The sequence below is a fragment of the Diadema setosum genome, chromosome 2 (assembly GCF_964275005.1).
Source record: "Diadema setosum chromosome 2, eeDiaSeto1, whole genome shotgun sequence".
NCBI classification, from domain to species: domain Eukaryota; kingdom Metazoa; phylum Echinodermata; class Echinoidea; order Diadematoida; family Diadematidae; genus Diadema; species Diadema setosum.
Window position 1 is genome coordinate 38,449,587 of NC_092686.1, and position 24,003 is coordinate 38,473,589.

Genomic DNA, 24,003 nt, shown 5'->3' on the forward strand with positions numbered 1-24,003 from the left:
ATTTAATGGCTGATTCGACATTTGATTTTGACTTCAGTCGTTTGAATGAACAGGATTTTCATGATTTATTTGTATGTGATTCAAATAATCCGAATGCCACTGCTTCACTCTCATTTGACAACCTAATATCCAAAGATATTAATTTTCATACAAATGATATTTTTAATGATAAAGTTCAATATATTTCTTCACCATATGTCACTGTTAATCAATTAAAGTCCAACGATGTTAGTGAAAAGTTCACCCTGATGCATGTGAATATAAGAAGTCTCAATAAAAATTTTGAAAATTTGTGTATTTTTTAGATAATTTTATAGACTCATTTTTTTTTCTGTAATTGGGCTTACAGGAACATGGCTCACTGATAATACTGCCTTTTTATTTAATCTCCCAGGATATAATTTGATAAATAATGACAGATATAATAGAAGTGGTGGGGCTGTTGCGTTTTATGTTAAATCCAACTTTGATTTTTTCATTCGAAAAGATATTTGTCGAATGGAAAGTTTTGTTGAATCCTTATTTATAGAAATCAAAGTGCCTAATCGGAAAAATATTTCATTAGGCGTAATATACAGGCCCCCTGACGCTAATATGAAATTATTTTTTGATTATTTTAATGAATTACTACAGGAATCTTCGGTTTTAGATAAGGAATGTTATTTAATGGGTGACTTTAATATTGATTTAAGTAAATGTAGTGATTTTTATTATCCCGAGGAATTTCTCAATATTATGCTCTCTGCATATTTCTCACCCTTGATTTCAAAACCAACCCGGGGAACAGAACAATCTGCCACATTAATAGATAATATTTTTTTTTTTTTGTAATGTAAACCCTCTTCCTGATTCTGCTATTATACTTACGGATATATCTGATCATTATGCTATTTATATGTGTTCATCCTTACAGTTAAAGACTAAAATAGTTCAGAATTATGAAAGAAGGCGTAAGTTTACACCTCAGAATATAGAGCGGTTTCAAGAATCTTTGATGGAAACTGACCGGTCTGACTTATATGTGGTGCAAGATACGAATGTAGCTTATGAAATTTTTATAAATAAGATTATTATTTTGTTAGATACATATATTCCATTAGTTAAAAAGAAGTTGGGTAGTTATAAACGTGATCCAAGATTGCCATGGGTGTCAAAGTCATTATTAGGTTCAATTAATCGTAAAAATAATTTGTATTATGTAAGTAAGGCTAAAAAATACAGCAATCCCGTGATAAGTATACTGCATATAGAAATACTCTCACCAAGGTATTGCGTAAAGAAAAAAGGAATTATTATATGAGAAAATTAGATTTGTTTAAAAATTATATGCGTAATACTTGGAAATTGATAAATGAAACATTGAATAAGCATAGGAAAGAAATGTTATTTCTAAAATTAAGAATGATGGATTTGAAATAAAAGATTTACGTATGATAGCAGAAATATTCAATTCACATTTTTCAACTGTTGGCCGGAATCTTTGTGCAAATATCCCGTTGTCTACTAAAGAATTTTTACGATTACCTGGATGTAGGTAATCAAAATTCAATCTTTTTTTCCCCTGTAACAGTATATGAGATTTTAGATATTGTTCATAATTTACCTTCTAAAAAAAGTTCTGGTTATGATGATATTGATAATATACTGTTCAAAATATAATATCTTATATTGTTGATCCTTTGTTTCACATTTTCAATTTATCAATATCACAAGGGCAGGTACCAGATGTTATGAAAATATCAAAAATAGTCCCAATTTTTAAAAAGGGTAATAAGGAAGAATTGAATAATTACAGACCTATTTCTCTTTTGCCTAATATATCTAAAATATTAGAAAAGATAACATATTCTCGAGTTATAGAATTCTTAAATAGAAATGACATTTTGTCAAGATATCAATTTGGATTTCGCAAGAAACATAGCACAGCACATGCAATATTATCTTTCACTGAAAAAGTATCTCGAGCCATTGATAAGTTTCAACATACTGCAGGAATCTTCCTGGACCTCTCCAAGGCCTTCGACACGATTAACCACGACATTCTTCTTTGCAAACTTAATCATTATGGCATACGTGGGAAGGCCTTGGAGTGGTTCAGAAGCTATTTGAAAGACAGAAAACAATTTGTTTGTATAAACAATGAAAAATCTTCTTTGCGTTCAGTTGATTGTGGAGTTCAACAAGGAAGTATACTAGGGCCGTTACTTTTTATTATCTACGTCAATGATTTTCCAAAATCTTCAAATGTTCTTTCTTTTATATTATTTGCAGATGATTCTAATCTTTTCTTTTCTTATTCAAATCCTCATACATTAGTTGATATTATGAATGTAGAATTGAACAAGATAATGCAATGGCTAAGAGCAAATAGATTATCGCTTAATTTGCAGAAAACAAATGTGATGTTATTTAGTAATACTCTTGATAAATTGCCACATGATATAATTTTTGAAAATTAAGTGATAAAACAGGTTTATTCTGTTAGATTTCTTGGTGTACCTGTAGACAGTAAGCTTTCTTGAAAACAACATATAGATTGTATATGCCGCACAATTTCCAGCAACATAGGTGTAACAAATAAAGTAAAGTTTTGTTTTCCTGTTAATGTTATATTCAACGTTAATTTTACCTTATTTAATGTATGGAATTATAGTATGGGGAAATACACATTCAACTTATTTGGATAGATTATTTTTGTTACAAAAAAAAAGCACTTCGAGTAATATTATGTGATAACTCCAAATGAAGAGTTTGTTCGCAAAAACCGATAAGTCCATTTTTGAAGATTTTGAAGTATGATCTCTGTCATAAATTACAAAATAATAACTTTTGAATGATATATTGGTCACTACCTATAAAGGTATATTTTGAAGTTATGGTCAAAAGAAGCAAAAAATGTCTGTATCTCTTTATTTTTCTTGACCTTTAATCGAAAATATCTCCATTTGGCAAATATGGACTTATCGGTTTTTGCAAACAAACTCTTCAAATATTCCCATACTGACGGATTATTTGTGGAGAATAAGGTTTTGAAAGTAAGGGATTTGTATTATTATTACCTTGGTCGATTTATGTACAGTTTGCATAATAATTCACTTCCTTTAGTTTTTGAAAACATGTTTAGTAAGAATAAAAATATTCATAAATACCCCACTCGTCAAACACATGAGTATCATTTGCCCCTCACCCGAACTTTATTTACAAAATCCACATTTATTTACAGTGGCCCAAAATTTTGGAATTCCCTCGAGAAAAATATAAAAGATTCTATTAGTTTGAAATCATTCTCTAGTAATCTAAAGAAATATTTGATTGGCTCATATGTACCCCATGATTAGTTTGACTGTTTGGAATTGTTGTTCTTTTTTGTTCACCCTGCATCGAGAATGCTGACCTGCCCTTCGCTCTCTCTACTCCCTCCTCCCTCCCTCTCTCTCTTTCCGTGCCCTCTTCTGTGTGTGCACAATGTATGTGGATGCATACATGTGTGTGTACGTGCGTGTGTGTGCGTATGTGTATGTGTGTGTGCTTGTGTGTGTGTGTGTATGTGTATGTGTATGTGTATGTGTATGTGTATGTGTATGTGTATGTGTATGTGTGAAAGCGTATGCTTTATGTTACCATCCGATTCGATTGAATGAAAACTGTATACTTCCAACGATTAGCTTGTACGGTACATGTATCGTTGTATTGTGTTATAAAGCCATGTATAATTAATGTATTGCAGTAATGTAACGTAAGTGAGGCAACGGCGTAGCCAGGATTTGATCTTAGGGGGGCGGTTAGTGTACGAGGGAGCGAAGAGGTGTCCCCCCTCCCACGGTAAGAACTTTTTGCATTTTGATGTTGCAAATAGTGCAATTTGATGCATGTTTTTGCTCGACGTGAAACAGTCCCACTTGTTTGAGGTAGCAGTATATTTTGATGTAGATTATTATTGAACAATTTGCCTATAAAATGATATAATTCAAACACACTTCTTATATTGATTCTTTGCACTGAATATCATGAACGCGACTGAACCCGAGCGAGCGGAGCGAGCGAAGGGGGAGGGGAGGGTGTGGGAGGGGGTGTCCCCCCTCCCACGGTAAGAACTTTTTGCATTTTGATGTTGCAAATGGTGCAATTTGATGCATGTTTTTGCTCGTTTTATCGACGTGAAACAGTCCCACTTGTTTAAGGTTGCAGTGATAGCAGTATATTTTGATGTAGATTATTATTGAACAATTTGCCTATAAAATGGTATATCATTTAAACAATCTTCTTGTATTAATTCTTACACTGAATATCATGAACGCTGTCTGCAGTTCAGCCATCAAACAGAAAAAGCATGCACACGAGGGTGTAGATAGGGGCATATCCCCTCCCACACGAAGGTGATTTTGCGTTTTCAGACCTGAAATTCAGCAATCTGGTGCAAATTTTTGGTGCAATACTTTTTCATCGAAGTGTTAAAATCACGGAATTTAGCTCTTATTCCGAATGTGCACCATCTGTGTGTATGTATAAAGTCTAGTGAGGTAGAGCTTAGGGGAAGGGGGATTCCCCCTCCCGCTCGCGGAGCTTTTGCGTTTTTAGAATTGAAATAAAGCGATCTGGGTATAGCCACAGTCTACTTCTATGCATGGCGGAAGGGGGGGGGGGGGAGGGGCGGGCGAGCAGGGAGAAGGCGTGGGCGAGTGTTATCTCCACCCTTCCCTTCCGATGGAGCTTTTGCCTTTTTAAGGTTGAAATTGAGATATCTCGTATACGCATATTTGATGGAATCAACATTTGGGAAATCACAAAAAAAAAAAAAAAAATGATGGGGGGGGGGGGGGGCTGAGGGAGGAAAGGGTCGATTAAAAGGGGAAAGTCCCCTTATACATGAGGTAACCTTGAGTTTTCGGAATATAAGTGATAAGTCTTGTGCACTCAGAATTATTCATATTTTTTTTTTTTTGTAAATCTAAAAAGTGTACTAAGCTAGGGAAAGAGGCACAGAGGGGGAGGGTTTGGGAGGGGGTATCCCCCTCCCAAGCACGAGAGACCGCTTCATGTGCATGCATACAGTATACACGCATTTTTTTTCCGCCTCCCAAATCCCCGGTCCAAATCTTAGGGGGGGGGGGACCGCCCCCATCGCCCCCCCCCCCCCGGCTACGCCAGTGAGGGGACTGCACTATACATGTTCGCTTTTTAGCAGCCCCTCAATTTTCATTTCCATGAAGTTCTTTTAATAACCAATATGTATCATTATGTTACAAGATATGTAATCATTTGAAGTGTATCACCTGTTTATATTGATTGGAAATGAAAATAAAAAACATGCATGTGAACATGCATGTGTGAAATGAAAAAAAAAATGAAAAAATTGAGGTTCTTTGGGTTGAACTTTTTCTTCTTTTTATTGGGGGGAGGATTTTTGTTCAAGGTGAATCCCTTGAACACTGTTTGCATACTGGTGGCTTTGATACACTGGTATTCAGGCATCAATACGCGCAATAAGCTAATTAAGTCTAATCATTTGCACAGAATTTGCATTGTTAAATTGACTATTTCCCTCTGACGCGAGGGGTGTGTGTGCGTATAATGAAGTGCTTGAACTGTTACAAAACATCGAAAATTAGTGTTTTTAAATTATTTTTTCTTTCAAGTATCGCGAGACCAAATTTGTCGCTACCGGGCATATCTTTTTACAGCCACGCCCCTTTGAAAAAAATTTGTCATCCCAAAAATTGCTCAAAAACATGATTTTGTGTACAAATCCAATGTAAATTGTGCTTTTGCAATTAATTCATACAAAAATAGATATTTTCTTACTTTCAATAGCTGATAATGGTTTATTTTAGGCTGATTATGCTTTATAAAGTTTCTGAGACAAATTTTGGCGAAAAAACAACAAAAACGAAAAGTAAACAAACAAAGAAATACATAAGAAATTCAATAAACGATAAAATACATAAGAAATGATTATGAAGCCGAATTTTTGCTTCAATATTATTGTTGCGGATATTGAAAAGGATATGTTCACCAAAAATAAGTCTTTGAGCTTTATTTTTTTTTTATTCATAGGCAATTTTTGGTTGCATAAATTAACATAAATTAATCAATATTGAATACATAAATTAAAATTTGAAAAAATCTAACTATTGAGACTTGTAGATTACATTGGTAAATTACCTTAGTGCAAATTTTCGCGAGGATCGCGTGATCCACGACCGAGATCTGAAGGGAGGCCAAAAAGGTCCCCCTCCCCGGTGGTTTCAAGTCCCTCAAAAAACCCGGTGGGATTAGGGTTAGGAAAGATTGTAGGAGATGCATTGCACCATGTGATGATGGTATATGCGTTTGAGTGGTGCACACTATATTTGAATTGTAGATGAGTTAATCACTATAAGGGTTTACGAACGCTTGCCTAATCGTTTGCCTTGCATACTGAAGTTCGGGCATAATGATCACTATTATGTCGGCGAGATCTCACTGTGAAAAAGCACATACACATACGCACAAACAAACAGCCTTATTACAGCAGGTGAAAAGTTAATATGAAAATTCAACAGAAATATGTGTGAAATTCCTTCATCACTGTTCGTTACCGATGTTCTTTTTCATCCAATCATCCGCGAATTTACACATTTGATAATATTTATCTGATTATCAGTCTATGTTGAGAAGAAACATAGTTGAGCTTTAGGTGACCACAAAGATATTCTAAAATCTCTTTGGTCTGACATGAGATGACAAAGAGATGGCAAATGCCTTTTCAAATTCAGAGACACAATTGAAAAATCAGTTTGTAGTTTGCGGTAACAGGTCGGCCCCCATTCAAATCACAATGCACACTCTTTCCCCCTTCCTATTATAGGTCTACCTGCTTTAAACACTGACACGGTATAACGTAATTCTTCGTGTACAGTGAGTCATTAGTTCTGCCATTTTCATTGAAACTGGAAGCTTACTGTGCACTATAGTCATGCATGAAAGCAAATGTGTATGGAAATAAAAACGTAAAGCGCATTGAGCATGACTATTGTTTACATTTGATTATTGTGCGCACAGGAAGTTCTTTGGACCTTGCACCTCATGGCCTTCAGTAAAGTGCACGTTTTAATAGCCTTGAACTCCTCACAAATTCATGTGAACATGCAGCTACCACTTTCTCATCATTTTGAGCAGGCATGTATTTCGATCTATAACACAAATCAACATTACAATGAATCACGGGCTGCACTACATTGCACTTCGTTAAGCAATAACAACCTATATTTAACTCTAAAGCAAGCATGGAACTTTGAAGTATGCATACAGGTTCATGCTTCAAACGCGTTCAATGACAAAACATTTGACTGCACTATAAAATGAAGAGTTGAATTTGAGAAAACTCCCTAATAACAGTTCTCGCTACGCTTTAACGTGTGTACAGTTCTGGTCGAGGTGAGGATTTACCTTTTAACGTTTTGCGAGATATTCAGAAACAAATCTATGAGATGTCAAAGAGCATGCAATTCTAAGGGGTATCAAAGTTTATTTCACGAAAATCGGTTATATCCAAAAACAAGGTGAAACAAAGAGATCCTAATAAAAGGCGTTGCCTGTCGCCTTTTATTATTATCATTTTTTTTTTATATCTCAGCCATTTGAAAACCAATTTTCATCAAATAAACTTTGAATCCTTCTTAAAATTACATGCTCTTTCATATTTCGTAAGAGGTTTAATTATCATTATCTCACTTATAGGACTGTTCAAAACATGAATCCCCGCCTCAACCGGTACTGCTCAACCAGCACGCTATAGCACATCCCACTGCCTCACGGTCATTTGGCGTTTGACGCAGAGAGAACCGAAGGGAGTAGCGCTGGGTACTCAGTATAAGTTCACTCTATTGTAGCCTTTAGCTAATGCGGTCTGGGCGTATAAGTCATCCCCTGCGTATCTGAATTGATTGATTGATTGATTTTATTTCCGCAAAAAAAAAAAAAAAAAATATGTATATCATTTCTTTTTGAATAATACAAAGACATTTTCACAAAAGTACTTGAAACTGCGGCTGGATAGCCCTACTCAGCTCCGCCCTCATGGTGGAGCTGTTCTACCGAGGGGTCCAGAAGAAAACACACTCGGTATATCTGAAATTAACATGCAAACTTGTATCATCAAAAACTACACTGCACAGAATTAAAATAACATCCACTACTACCTTATACAGTTATACGAACACTATTACCATGATGGCAGTAAACCAGATCAATGAATTTAACAAATATACATCTATGCTTCAATGAAATAGAAGAGGATAAAAAAATACATCTACAAATACACTTAAATTGAAAATTTGATACTATTATATAAACACGATCCTCTATAACTAAAAGACTTGCGGCAGTATTGAGTTTTGGGTTTTGGAAGAACAAGAGTACCAACAGAACGAAGATCATATGGCGTATCAGAAAATCTAAACATCTCTTTTAAATACGGTGGAGAAAAATTATTTATGGCCTTAAATGTCATGGAATACAAATGATCTTTGCGCCGGGATTCTAATGTTTGAAGGTTCATCAGTGTATGAATTTCTTGATTTGAGACATATTTATAAGGGTGTACTCGAAGAATTATTCTCAGTGCCCTATTTTGTAATTTTTGTAGTCTATCTGTGTGTTTTGCCGCCGATGATCCATAGATAATATCGGCATAATCAAATAATGGGAGAATGAAAATTGTATAAATCGATTTCAAAGTTGAAGTATTTACATAACTCCGTAAACGGCCCAGAAATTTCACCAGTTTAACAATATTCTTACACATTGTATCTATATGTATATCCCATTTTAGCTGTTGATCAATCATAACACCGAGGTATTTCACAACATCCTTCTGTTCTATTATATTTCCAGAAATAAATAATTTTAATTTGTTACATTTACTTAGATTATAACGAGAACCCAGTAATATGCATACTGTTTTTTCACAATTTACACTAATCTTATTCAAACACATCCATTCATATATGTTCTGCAGCGTATCTGAATCGAGACTAATTGCGATACAACACGGTCCAGCGATCACTGCTGTCACGCACACTGCGTTAGTCTATTTTCAGACACTGCTGAGAGGCAAACAGCGCGCGAGGCCTTGTCCAAAGGCTAATTCTACTGCGGTTATACAATATGTATTGGAGAACCATGAAGCTACAAGTAGCACAATGGTAGAACACACGGTCACACGCAGGTCATAATTCTTCTCCACAGAAACTCGACTAGCGCACGAAGGACGAATTTGTTTACTTCATAGATGGACTATACTACATACTGTAGTACACGTATAGGGGTTCTTATAATGGCTTCGCCCAGGTCTGTGAGGACTAGCAACGTGAGGGACTCTTCCGATCCATGGAGATACGTCATGGTCCTGAACAAGTTCGTGGTACACTTCCTTGAAGCTGGACTTATTAAATGTTTTGGTGTGCTCATAGCGGATTTGGTCCCTCAATTTGACAGCAATTACAAGACTATGGCGTTCATCTGTAGCTTGCCAGCTACTCTGCAGAGTTTGTTATGTAAGTAATTACAAAATTGTTTCCAATTTTACTTGGGATGTTTACTATCATTGGCAATTATACTATATCCCCCTTTTTGACAGTCATATTATAATTTCACCAGCTGCCATCATGGCAAATAAGACAAAAGGAGTCTAAGATGTTTGATACATAAATGGACTACCACGTAAAAGGAAAGACTCTTTTTATGTGATGTGATAATGAATAGCAGTGTAACTTATTATTTCAGGCAGTTTTCTGATCATAGAAAACAGTAGGCGTACGTACAGTTGGGAGATGTTCATAATGTCGATCAACCCATAACTCAGCACTCAAGAAGTGATTTGTTCTTTTTATGTTGAGAACAGACAGAGTAAAATTACAGAAGTAAAGAGAATTTAACCAGGGGCGCATCCAAGTATTCCATGAAGGGGGGGGGGGGGGGGGAGGAGGGGGCGCAACCAATATATTCCTAATGCTACTTCGGGGTTTCATTTCATTTTTTATTTTTATTTTTCTTGTTTTAACATCAAATAAGAGAAGGGGCGCACGCCCGATGCGCCCCCTTCCCGGATCCGCCACTGCTAACAAAGTAGAAAATAAACCAATATAAGGAAAATACTGTATAAAAGGGAATTGAACAATTTTTTTTTTTTGGGGTGAAAATTACACATTCTATCAACTTGATACTGACATAGCATTATTATTCCCCCTGCTTTCTTAAAGTGGTTAGTCAAGTACAGTTCTCTTCCATTATGCTAGAAGTGGAATTCCCTTTATATTTTCTTTATATAGTTGCATATCTGAGCACCTTAACTTTAAAAACAACAATGATAAATTGTGCCTTTCCAAGTCAGCGTATTATTGTGAAGGAACAATGCATGCCTCACTGCATGGATGAGATCTGTTAATGAAAGTGGCCAGGTAGGCCAGCCTGTACGAATGCAGGTTTGTGCTTATATAGGGTTTGTGTTTAGGGTGTCTCCTAACAATTTATGGTTCGTAACCTTTAACATGGTTAATCCACACGTCCATTTTTCTCTGTTCTTTTATATTCAACACATAACACACAGGGACAAACCATGTTATGAATATGGAGAGAGAAAATGGATAATGGTTTATCCTTAATGGGAAGGTACAAATTATCAAGACGTGGCCAAGTTGAAGGTTATGAGCCATTAATGGTTAGAAGAAACCCTAAACACAAACCTGCAGTCACAAGGGCTGGCCTGAAGTTTCAATCACTTTCACTGACAGATCTCATCCATGCAGTGAGACATTCATTATTTCTTCACAATGTCATGCAAACTTGGAAAATGCGCAATTGTCACTGTTGTCTTTAAAGTTCAAGTGCTCAGTCATGCATGACGTTTGTCAACATAATTAGGTATCAATGGAAAGAAGAAGAGTTTCCCTTTCTTCACAACCAACATTGCGCTCTAGGTAGTTTAGGTACCTGGGAATAGAATTTTCAGTTAAACTACATGAAATGGTTGAACAGAATTACCGTGAAACAAGGCAATTGCCAAATTGTGTCTCGCCCATTCGCATAGAAGACATTAATGTCAATCTAATTCCCCGAAAGTCATTGACCCGCCTATGACCTTTGACCTCGTGGTGACCTTCAGCTCCCCAAGGGACATTTACCTTCCAAGTTTGGTCCCAAATGGACAAAGGGATAAAAAGTTAAGAGCCATATTCGAAATGCGCCATGAAAATTTAACATTGGGAACTAAAAGTTTGTGACCCCTGTCTGTGACCTTTGAACTTGTAGTGACCTTCAACTCCCAAAGGGACATCTACCATCCAAGTCTGGTCACAAACGGACCTATGGATCAAAAGTTATGACCCATAATAGAAACGCGCCATAAAAACAATATTAGGCTCTAAAAGTTCGTTCACCCATGCTTGTGACCACTGACCTTGTGACCATCCACTCCCCAAGGGACATCTACCGTCCAAGTTTAGTCACAATGGAGTTATGGATCAAAAGTTATGACCCATAATAGAAACGCGTCATAGAAACTTAACATTGGGCTCTAAAAGTTCGTTGACCCCTGCTTGTGACCTTTGACCTTGTGGTAATTATCCACTCGCCAAGGGACATCTACCATCCAAGTTTAGTCACAAACGGACCTATGGATCAAAAGTTATTACTCATAATAGAAACGCGCCATAAAAACTTAACATCGGGCTCTAAAAGTTCGTTGACCCATGCTTGTGACCATTGACCTTGTGGTGACCATCCACTCCCCAAGGGACATCTACCATCCAAGTTTGGTCACACAAATGGAGTTATGGATCAAAAGTTATGACCAATAAAAGATTCGCGCCATAAAAACTTAACATTGAGCCCTAAAGTTCATTGACCCCTGCCTGTGAGCTTTGACCTTGAGGTGACCTTCATAATATATAATGGTAAAATGTGAAACTTTGTATGATCCCTCTTCCCTCTAAGTTTGATTGCAATTGAAGCCCAGAGTAAAGAGTTATTGAAGTTTTTGTAGCGTTACGGACAGATGACGGACGGACGGACTACGGACGGACGGACGACGGACGGACAGACGCCGCAGGCGATCCTTTAATCTCCCCTCACCTCCGGTGGGCTCGACAAAAATGAAAGATATTACAAATACAATGACCTCCTGGTCTAAACAATCACTTCCCAAACCAAATTTTTAAACATTGACAGATATAAATCGTTATTTTTATTCGTTTATATGGGAAAATAAACGTGATAAGATAAATAGAAATCAAATGTGCCAATTGTATTGTCATTTTGGTACAAAAATGATTGATATTTTCATATATGCTAAATCTCTTAAAATATCCTAGATCTGAAGGTTTATTTGTGATCCGCAGACTGAAAATTACACGTTCCACATGTTCCGTTCTTTCTTGCCCCAATCAGTATCGTTTCATTTATTCATAGGGTCATTATACTACCAAAAAAAAAAAAAAATGTCAATGTAATGCTTAATGATTTTTGGAAAGAGGTACTTTTGGCTTTTTCAGAATTTTTACAAATTAGTACACATAATAATTTGGCAAGCCTGCCTCTTTGGAATAATTTGATTAAAATGAATAACAACACTGTATATCCTAAGTCTTGGTGTGAGAAAGATGTACGTTTATAAATGATTTGTTAGATAATGATGGAAAATTTCTTTCATATTTTGAATTTCACAGGAAGTTTGGTATACAAACCAACTTTCTTCAGCACTGTGGATTGTGTACTTCTATTCAATCATTTGCAAAAAACTGCATGTCGAAGATGACAGAACCTTTTATCCCTCATGGTTTAAATGTGATATTAAAGCATAGGAAAGGTTGTTCTGATATTTATCAAAAGTTTTTGCGACACACGTCAAAACATTGTAACAGTTTTGTAAAGTGGAGTAGTATGTTGGATCTTAATGATGAAACATGGTCTTTGTACTGTTTAATTCCTTTTCAATCAACTATTGATATTAATATGAGGTGGTTTCAATTAAGATTCTCAATAGAATATTATATATGAAAAACGCTCTTTTAAAATTTGGTTTTGTAACAGATAAAAAGTGTACGTTTTGTAATGATAGTGAGGAAACCATAATGCATATATTTTGTTCATGTCCTTATTCAAATGATATATGGAATAAGTTTGATCGATGGTTACTTCTGAAGATAGATAAACCAATTGTATTTACAAACCAACATAAGCTATTCGGATTTTATGGTCTCAATAACAGTGCACTAAACTGTATGATGATTGTTATAAGAAGAAAAATTTTCTCAGCGAAATTAAAGAAAACGTTCCGTCATTCGAACTTATAATATCTGAAATAAAATGTTATTTTGAGATGGAAACATGTATAAGTCAAGTGAATTGTAGAGAAAAGAATTTTGTGAAGTAATGGGCTTTATCTATTGAGTGTTTTTGAACGTTTAATTAAAATCATATCATATCAAAAGTGTTTTCAGTGTTGTTTCTGCTAATGAAAAAAAAAGAATGATATAAATTATATGTTGTAAAAAAAGCTAGATATTTTGTTATTATAAGTACAAGTGCAAATTATTCGTAAATGTCACTTTCCGAATATGTGTATAAATAAAACACCCTGTGGAAGGGGAAAAAAACAATGCGTCTCCATACTGCCGTAACCGACAATTATTTCATAGTAGCCCTCGAAAATTTATGCATATTTATGACACTAACTATTTTGAGATTGGAGATATATCTATAATGAACTTGAACTTGAAACTTGAATTCCCAAATGCAATTGTACAGTATGTATACTGAGGCAGCCCATACTCTCCGTCCCTTACGCAGGTCCGCTGGTGTATTTCATGATGAGGCTGGTAAACATGAGAATCCTGACCGTCGTGGGCAGCTTTCTGTGTTCCGTGCCCTTGATTTGCGCCTCCTTGGTTGAGAATCTCTTTCTCCTCGGCGTCCTTATGTTCATGACAGGTGATTGATATCAAGGACAATCAAACAACTATATCAAATGTTAATGTACGGGTCAAAACGCGTAATGCCAGAGTAAAACCTGTCTCAAAGTTTAAGTGATATTCCGCTGTATGCTCAGGTTTATACTGAAGTGAATAAGCAAATTCATACAAACAAGTAGAAATTTCATTAAATTGGATTAAAGGGAACGAAAGAATTTGTATTGAATTATAAAAGAATGGTCTCGGTCACAAAAAAAAAAATGTGTTTGTTATATGACGTGACAGTAATAATTACTTCCCATTACGTCTCGCGCACATCATATGAAGACAACTTTAAAAAATTTCAGATGTATTTTTCACATCAGTTTACTTTATAGAGTACTGATCATGTAGCAAAAATGAAGTATCACGGGGGGTTGTAGCAAAGAATTAAAAGTTTTTTTTTTGTTTTGTTTTTTTATTCAAATAATCGACAAGTACACACAGGGCTATATACCAAAGGGCTATACCGGGCTGCTTTGAACAGTAAACTTTAAAGAGGAAACCCACCTAAAAATAAACCCCAATGGAACGCTGTAAAAAGACGAAGATTTGATAAGAAGGAAGATACGGTATTTTGAAATTTCACTTTTTTTTTTTCGGGAAACATTTCTTGACCAGTCCTAAGTAATATTCAAATAAGCGAGTTGATGATGTCACATGCCCTCATAATAAATATCCCATGTATTATATGATTCTATGGAAAAAGAATATCATATGAAATAAAAACTAATATTTCAGATAACGCAGCTATAAGCATATCCCCACGTATATCAGAGTTAACATTAAATTTTGTTCCTTCTTCTTTTATGTATATCTTTTATGTAAGTCAAATTTTATATCAATACAACTGAAATATGAGTCTTTTTTGCATCTTATGATGCCTTATGTCTTCTCTAGGTAATGATTAGGTCTATAGATGAAGTTATTTTGCTGAATGGCTTTAATTCATGGATTAGCAGGGAATATTGCACTTCTGAGTTTTATCTCGGATTGTGCAATATTGTCCCTCCCCCACCCTCCCCCCACCCCGGTCGTGCATGTATACCATCCAGGTATCCCATCCAGGTATTCCGTGCAGGTATACCATCCTGGTCGGTATCCCATCTATTTCCATCCTGTCAGTGTATAACATTGTGTAATGTAATTATGAAGAGATGATGTGAGGTATACTGGTTTTTAATTCGTATATCTCCCTCCCTCTCTCTCTCTCTCTCTCTGTCTCTCTTTGATCCTTATATCTATTAGGTCTTGGGATGTGTATCACATATCTCGCTTTTATCATAGCGCTCAACGACTATTTCCCGGAGTCATTTATTTTCTACACTACGTTATCTACGTTCGGTGAAACCATTGGAGCCTTCTGTCTGCCTGTTATTGCGGAGAGATCCCTGGAGGCCTACGGTCTTTCCGGCGCATTCCTAATCTTGGGAGGAATATGCTTGAACATTGTTCCTTGCGCTTTGACACTAAGACCACCAAGAGATTATTCAAGTGTCGACTCCCATTGCTCTGCCACGGAGAAAAGTGATGTCATTATTACGTCAGCCGACGGACCGTCGTCTTCATCCGCTGATAGCGACAGCGACTCACACTTTATTGGCCAGTCAAAGGTTACTGATACATCGAACAACACATATGAAGAGAATGCTACTACTTCGAATATGATGGCAAAACTCAAATCATGCGTGTACTATAAAGAACCGTTGTATGCTTTGGTCTCACCCAGTTTCTTTCTGATGTATTATTTTTCATATTCTTGGCTTCTTTTTCTAATCCCAAGAGCGGAATCCCTTGGAATCGAGAGCTCGCGGGCAGTGTTTCTCGCCAGCATCGCGGGTGTTGGAGGCATACTTGGTAAAATTGCACTGCTCATCATCACGCACGCCCAGCTCGACTTGAGCATCATGTTGGTTACCTGTTGTTCAATTTGTGACATTACCATCTTCATCAACTCCTTCAGCACGACATACTCTTACCAAGCCGTCATGGCCTTTATTCAAGGCGTCACTGTCTTCATGGCTAATTCAATTGGAGGGGTACTCTCTAAGTATACCATAACGAATGAAAAAAATATGCCGATCGCCTTCACACTGATGGGATTCACAAGTGGCCTTGGTATTCTTGTAGGAGACATGACTTCAGGTATCATTCCATGATAACTCTTGTTGAAATACATTTTAGGTAGTACATTATAGCCTTATACGAAATAGAATTTGTGATAATCAGCAACGTTAGTGATAAACGTTAAACACGCTTGTAGTGGGAATGGGGTGGCAGTAAGAGGTAAGGAAGAGATTTCTGAAAGTAAAACAAAGAAAGAACACTGCTGTTGCAAATGGAAGTTGTACAGAGACAATCATCACATAATAAAAACATGGATTGCATCACTTCGTGTAGAGCTAAAATTTCATTATACAGTAGCTTAATGACTGCCATACATCACCAGATTGCCTTGTCTTTATAGTATTGATAATAAATTCTCTTTTGGTTTTACTTATTTCAGCCGTTACACAATTTCTTGCCTTTTTAGATCGTGAGTCATTCTAGCTTTTCATATTAACTTGTTACGATCTCTGATGAACTGTCCGTGGTCATTGATCCAAGGAAATTCCTTTTTCTTATACGTTTACGTTTCAGGGGAGTATTAACCTCTCTTACTTTTAAAAGTTTTCTTTCAAAAGCAGAATACGCAGTACTAATATGAGCGGCATTATAAACACAGTCCCAACGCAATGTACTTCTTCTGCATATTCAACAATATCTCCTTTTTTGAAAATTCTGCAAACTTTACATCTTTGCGAGTGTGCTTTACACATTTTTGTTTATCACATAATATACAGGAAATCATGCAAAATTCACTCGTGTGGATGAAGATACGACTTGAGTTAATCAGGAAGCTTCAGTCAACTCATTCAGAGGATCACTTTGTCGGGACTGACGACCTGCAAGCATGTTACGATTGAAATCGCCTAATATGATATTATATCATCCTGCTATATTATATCGCCCAGTTTATGAAGTACAGGTTCAAACAAATCAAACATTTGAGCATTAGCATTTGGAAGTCTGTATCTCCTAGTAACTACAGTTGATTTTACATTCGGTAATTTTAATGTAAAAACTGCAATCATTTCCCAGGATTCATTACATAAATCTTACCTTACATTTTTATAATATAACCAATTGATTTTTTTTAAATAAATTGCTGTTTCTCCACTCATGCGATTTCTATCTTTTTTAATTACATCACATAGATCAATTTCAATTTCTGTATTCAATATCTCTTCACTCAGATGTGTTTCATTATAGAGTCATTATTAATGTAGAGTCAGCGGTGTCGGATTGGCCTGTCAGGTTCGGCGACACGGTTCGGTCTCACTGTTCGGTCAACATAGTCTGGTTGCCAGACTGAGGCTGAACCTTGTTTTACCATCTGCCCGATGTTTTGTGATGATTTCAACCTATTTCGAGGAGCTAAATCCGAATCTGAATGATGCAACTCTTGCATCCTTGAGGGCTTTAAGATATTCAAAATGACCGCCAATTTAAAATGGTCGCCAAAATCTGAGATTCTTATACATACTGCATATTTCTTTGTGAAAAACTGGACGCAAAAACGGAGTTTTATCGCATTTACAGGGAGCTGAATCCAAATCAGAACGATTCTGCATGCTTTGCATTTCTTGCATTCTTGAGATATTCAACTGGATAGCCGCTAGAACTTATATTCCTGAATATTTCCTTTGAGATGATGAAAAATTTAAAAGCTTTGATGGTTTAACCCATCTCTGTCTCTCAGCATCTTTCTTTGCCTTTGCTCCTTTCCAAGGTCACATCTATGACGTCACACAGTCCTACCAAGTCGTCTACAATACGTTGGGACTTCTCCTTTTGGTCGTCATCATCAACCTGACCGTATTCCTGATCCTCCGCTTCCGGGCCAAGAAGCAACGAGCCACCGATAAGCGAACATGAACATTATAATCACCCTATGGGGTTTGTCTTGACAGTTCTCTTAACACTATCTGCACCTGTAAATGACTATCTGAAGGCACAGGTATAACTTTACAAAAATAAAGAAAGTTGTGTAGTACACATCACAGATTCGATGTGTTTTTTCATATCATATCATAAGCAAAAGGTCACAGGTCAATGGTAAAGTGTTTAATAGCACAATTATGAATATTGTCACGCATTTTCGTTTGGATATTTGATGTTACATTATGTGTATAGCATTACATGTTTTTCATTGTTTTCATGATCATTGTCTTAGTGTATGTAAAGGATGTCTCGGTAACGCTATTGCAAATTACCAGTTTAGCTAGCCCAATCTCAAATTGCTTTGCATACAGCGCTGAGTTTTATCTCAACATTATATTTACACAATTTGTGTCTTATTTGCCATAATTTTGAGAAAATTTATCTAGAAGGAAGTTAAGAAAGATTGTAAGAGATGCATGCACCATGTGATGATGGTATATGCGTTCGACTGTTACACACTATACTTGAATTGTAGATGAGATAATCACTATAAGGGTTGACGAACGCTTGCCTATTTAGTGGAGCGGCATAGCCGAACAATTGTGCATTTTGTGATAAAAGCACCAAATTTCGTACACAGGTTGACAATCACATTCAGATTAAATTTAGATATTGGGCCATTGTAAATCAGATTGTCAATCAGAATTTCTACAAAGGTGCAAAATTGCATTCAAACTGAATTTGATAATAAGCCATCCAAAAGTGCACCCTCAAAACAGTTTCAAAACAGCTGCCATGGATGCCCCCCTTTTTTTTTTGCAAAAAAATTGCTGATGTCAATAAGATTTTGCAAACAAGTTGAAAATTATGCTCAAAAATGAATTTAAGTATGAGGTCTTCTTAGAAGGCGCCCTCAAGGGCCGTGATGACCGCCATGGATGTCTGCTCCTTTTTTTTTTCTTTTTGGAAAGATTACAAATGGCACCATCAACGACCATGGCAGCCATTTTCCAAATGACCACTATAGATGGTATCTATTTCTTGAAAATATTATGATACTGCCAGAAGAAAACAATAAAATTTCTTTTGCAAATTGACAAAGGACATTCAAATAAATTCAAGTTTGAATTTGAATCTAATTTTAAATGAAGATATTGAGCCACCATATAAACATCGTCCCCAGCTCTTTGTCAAAATGGCTTCCACACACTCCTTTTTTATTTGCTTATTCCAGAAGGAGAAAGCAATAGAATACTGCTAAACAGCCATTATATCTAATGCAATCTGGTGTTCAAAGAAATTTATATTTAAAAAAAGGTTTCATTGATGGGTTAGTTCTAAATTCATGTTTCAGTTAAGTTCTAATTGCAGTATTTCGCGTGTGACGGCTAACAGTATGGATATCAAAGGTATGTGTTTTTATGGAAGCATAGCAAGTAAATTAACTTTTTTTCGTGCAATGAAAGGCTATTTTTTTTTTCGTATCTGTCTTAAGAATATTTAGGAAGTTACATTTTAGAATAGATACACGTCATATAGTCCCATATATTCAATGATATGTTGTTGTTGTTTTAAAGAACGAAAGGAGAGAGAGAGAGAAAATGGGGCCCTAAACAAATAATTTGCCCCAGAATGATATGGTGTTACTGTCAAAGTTAATACATGGCGTCATTATCCCTAGATATTCATATTACTCTTTTTTGGAGTTTTTTCATGTTTGCCACCTGAAATATGCATTCATCATTGGTGAGATATACTCGCGAAGCATTTGCCTCGTTTAATTTAGATGTCCCTCAAATGATTTCTTTAGCACCATATTTCAGATTACATAATGTCTCGTGAGTATTGTACTTTCTTCTCCTTCTGAAGTTAAGCAAATTTTTAAGACAAAAAAGTAAAGTGCATTGTAGCCATTTTGACAAATAGCTTTACAAATAGCCATTGAGAACACAGCTTATGATTGCTCAATGTCTAAACTTCTTTGTATGTAATTGTCAACTTGCGCAAAAAAAAAAAAAAAAATGTTTATTGTCTTCTTCCGGCATTAGGACATCTTCATAAAAGAAAAATGGCATCTATGACAGCCATTTTGAAAAATGGCTGCAATTACCGTTATTAGCAATTTTTTTTTTCTTCTTGAAATTTTGCGAAGGAATAATATCTAGAGTTAATGCAATCTAGATATATTGTTTGATTTTTAACGTGATTTTCAATTTATGGGACACATTTGTTGACTTTTCTTTCTGAAACTACCATTTTTTAAAACAAAAAGGATTATGACAATGGCAGCCATTTTGGAATATGGCGGCCGTGGCCGTTGACGGCAGTATTATAATAATCTAATACAAATATTCATTTCAAATATAATTTTCGAATTGTGTGTAAAATATTATTGATATTTCCTTTTGGAATTAGTAAATTCAGAGAAAAAGGTTGTATTTATGGCAGCCAATTTCAAACATGGCCGCCATTGTCGTTGAGGGCGCAATTTGAGATGGCCCAACATCTAAATTTATTTTTTAAATGTTGTATCCCACTCGTTTGCAAAATCTAATTGATTTTCCCTTCTGAAATTTGTAAAATTTTATGAAAACTGGCATTCATGGCGGCCATTTTGAAAAACTGGCTGCCATGGCCGTTGAGGGCGCAATTTGCGATGGCCCAATATCTAAATTTATTTTGAATGTTATTTCCCACTCGTTTGCAAAATCTTATTGATTTTCCCTTCTGAAATTTGTAAAATTTTACGAAAACGGGCATTTATGGCGGCCATTTTGAAAAATCCCTGCCATGGCCGTTGAGGGCGCAATTTGCGATGGCCCAATATCTGAATTTATTTTGAATGATATTTCCGACACGGTTGCAAAACCTTATTGATTTTCCCTTCTGAAATTTGTACATTTTTATGCAAAATGACATTTATGGCGGCCATTTTGAAAAAAATACCTGCTATGGCCGTTGAGGGCGCTATTTACGATGGCCCAATATCTGAATTTACTTTGAATGATATTTCCGACATGGTTGCAAAATCTTATTGATTTTCCCTTCTGAAATTTGTACATTTTTATGAAAAATGGCATTTATGGTGGCCATTTTGGAAAACTGGCTGCCATGGCCGTTGAGGGCGCAATTTGCGATGGCCCAATATCTAAATTTATTTTGAATGTTATTTCCCACTCGTTTGCAAAATCTTACTGATTTTCACTTCTGAAATTTTTATTTTTTTGCGAAAAAAGGCATTTATGGCGGCCATTTTGAAAAATGGCTGCCATGGCCGTTGAGGGCGCAATTTGTGGTGGCCCAATATCTAAATTTATTTTAAATGTTATTTCCCACTCGTTTGCAAAATCTTATTGATTTTCCCTACTGAAATTTGTAAATTTTTACGAAATATGACATTTATGGCGGCCATTTTGAAAAATGGCTGCCATGGCCGCTGAGGGCGCTATTTATGATGGCCCAATATCTGAATTTATTTGAATTGTCATTGTCAACATGTGTGCGAAATTTGGTGCTTTTATCATAAAATGCACAATTCCTCTAATTTTTCAAGCTATGCCGCTCCACTAATTCGCTTGCCTAGCATACTGAAGTTACGGCATAATGATCACTAGTATGTAAGCGAGACACCACTGTGAAAAAAGCAAACGACACAAAAACAGCCCTGTTGCAGCAGATGAAAGGTTTACATGAAAATTTTACAGAAAATTGTATGAAATTCCTTCATCACTGTCCGTTACCGATGTTTGTTTTTTTTTTTATCCGATCATCCGCGAATTTACTTTGAATATGCAAATTTGATAATGTTTATCTGACTATCGCCGTGCAACAGCCTTTATCAATAAGCTTCAGGTGGACACAAAGAGATTCTAAAATCTCTTTGGGTTGACAAACAGCAATGACATAATTTTGGTAAGATGATATAGAGATGGCAACTGCATTTCAAATTCAGGAACACAATTGAAAATTCTGCCAACCAGTTTGTAATCTGCGGCAACAGGTTGTGTCCCATTCAAATCACAATGCACTTTCGATCTTTTACCCTTCCTATTATAGGTCTACCTGCTTTAAACACTGAAACGGTATGATGCAATTCTTCGTGTACAGTAATTCATATCTAATTTGTAAGTCCTGTCATTTTCATTGAAACTCGAGGTTGATACTCAGTGTGCCCTGTAGTCATGCATGAATGCAAATGTGGAATGAAATAAAGCATGTAGCGCATTTAACTGAGCCACTTGCTTACATTTGATTAAGTGTGCGTCCAGGAAGTTCTATTTTGGTTTCAGGGATCTTGTACATGTACTTCATGCTCTTCACCAAAGTGCATGTTTTGATAGCCTTTACCTCCTGGAAATTCATGTGAACAGCTACTACTATCTCATCATTTTGTCCAGGTATGTATTTCGCTCCATAACACAAACATTACCAAGATTCAAGGATTGCACTACATTGCACTTAGTTAAGCTAACAACCTACAGTATACAATATTTGACTACACTGTAATGAAGAGTTAACTTTATTCTTGTCAATTTGAGATCAAACCCTACAGATATTGATAAGAAGATGAGCTTTTTAATCTAAAGTTAAAGGATGATTTTGGTTTGGCAATTATGAACAGACAGTGAGAACGTTTTCTTTTCCTCTATTTGGTGATAGACTTACTTTAAGATGTCTAAAATTGGCGCTAACTCTTCACGTATATTACAGTGCGCTACTTCTTCCATAATCAAAAGGTGAAAAGGAAACTCAAATATGCATAAATCACAAATCATTTTCCCTTTTTTGTGTGTGTGTTTTGTATTAGAATGGTTTAATTGATAAGGACATGCAAAAATTCACACACAGTCACACACACACAATTTACTTATGTAACCGACAAAAACGGAGAAAGAATAGTTTATGTCAATCCTATGATTGTTACCTGTGGTTGTTCGCATATTGTAGTGCATGAAGAATTGGATCGCAAACTTATTAAGCACCATTCTTAACGTATACTTCAATTCAATTCATTTATTTTCATTCTTTTTTTTTCAACAAAACATAAAACAAGATTAATCAGGTACATCCTAAACAAAAACATTTGCCCTTGCAATAAATAAATGATATCGATAAACATAAGAGCACATACTGGCAAAAAAAAAAGAAGAAAATAATACATAGTCATGTTTCAGTTGAAAAAAAAAGAAGAAAGAATAGAGAGGTCCACTAAAAAGCAAAGCTTGTATATTGTGAACAACCCATAAAACTTATGAATTACTTATTCACAAACACTTGTGAAAATATGATATACGACAGGACGGGACAAAACAGAAGAAACACAACAACATGACACAACTTGCCAGAATAGATGAAAAGCATGGAGGGAAAGAAAGAAAAAGAGAGAATGAAAGAATGCCTACACGCTGAACAAGGGAAATGGAACAGGGGAGGGTAGAGTATGTGTTTCATAGAGTTGGCGCTGATGCAGCTGTGCAAGGATGGTGATGGCTACTTCATTGTGTAATAATGAATTCAGTGATTGAATGATTGGTGGATGGATGATGAACCCCGAGGTTGACGAAACCTATAGCTAATAAAAAAAAAAAAACATAGAAGAGAGGATTTAATAGAAAAGATTTCAACTTGCGCTTAAAAGAATACAAAGATGGGGAATTTTTTATTTTACAGCTTAGTGAGTTCCAAAATCTAGGACCGGTGTATAGATCTGAGCCAATAAAGTTCTCAGGAGGGGTAAATGAAACTCATTAGATTGTCTAGTGGGATAATCATGAAAAGACTGGTTCGTGGGAACATTGAATTGAAAATACTGGGGAGTGCATTTACATTGTAATTAAACTGTAATTAAATTACAGTTTAATTACAGTGTAAATAACTTTAAATCAAGTCTACCGCCAAATAGAGGGAAAAACAACTTTTTTTTTTTACTCTTGTTTCTTTAGTTGCAAAACAAAAAGTTACTATTCTAAAATATCTCATTTTCATATATCTTCTGTGTTTTTTCTAAAGTTTGATGGCAAATATCTCAAAA

At 35.7% G+C, this 24,003-nt stretch overlaps 1 protein-coding gene across 2 annotated transcripts; it reads left to right on the top strand.

The window, feature by feature from the left end:
• The first annotated feature begins 9,280 nt into the window (after positions 1-9,280).
• On the top strand, positions 9,281-18,520 carry LOC140242512 (monocarboxylate transporter 12-B-like). 2 transcript variants are annotated; one of them, XM_072322250.1, is made up of 4 exons: positions 9,281-9,536; positions 13,828-13,968; positions 15,237-16,133; positions 17,821-18,520. In XM_072322250.1, the coding sequence occupies exons 1-4, from the start codon at positions 9,317-9,319 to the stop codon at positions 17,964-17,966; spliced, it is 1,404 nt and encodes a 467-aa protein (XP_072178351.1). In that variant the 5' UTR covers positions 9,281-9,316; the 3' UTR covers positions 17,967-18,520. The 2 variants fall into 2 exon arrangements, with proteins under 2 accessions (XP_072178351.1, XP_072178359.1); XM_072322258.1 differs by having other exon boundaries at positions 16,832-17,956.
• Positions 18,521-24,003: the final 5,483 nt, after the last annotated feature.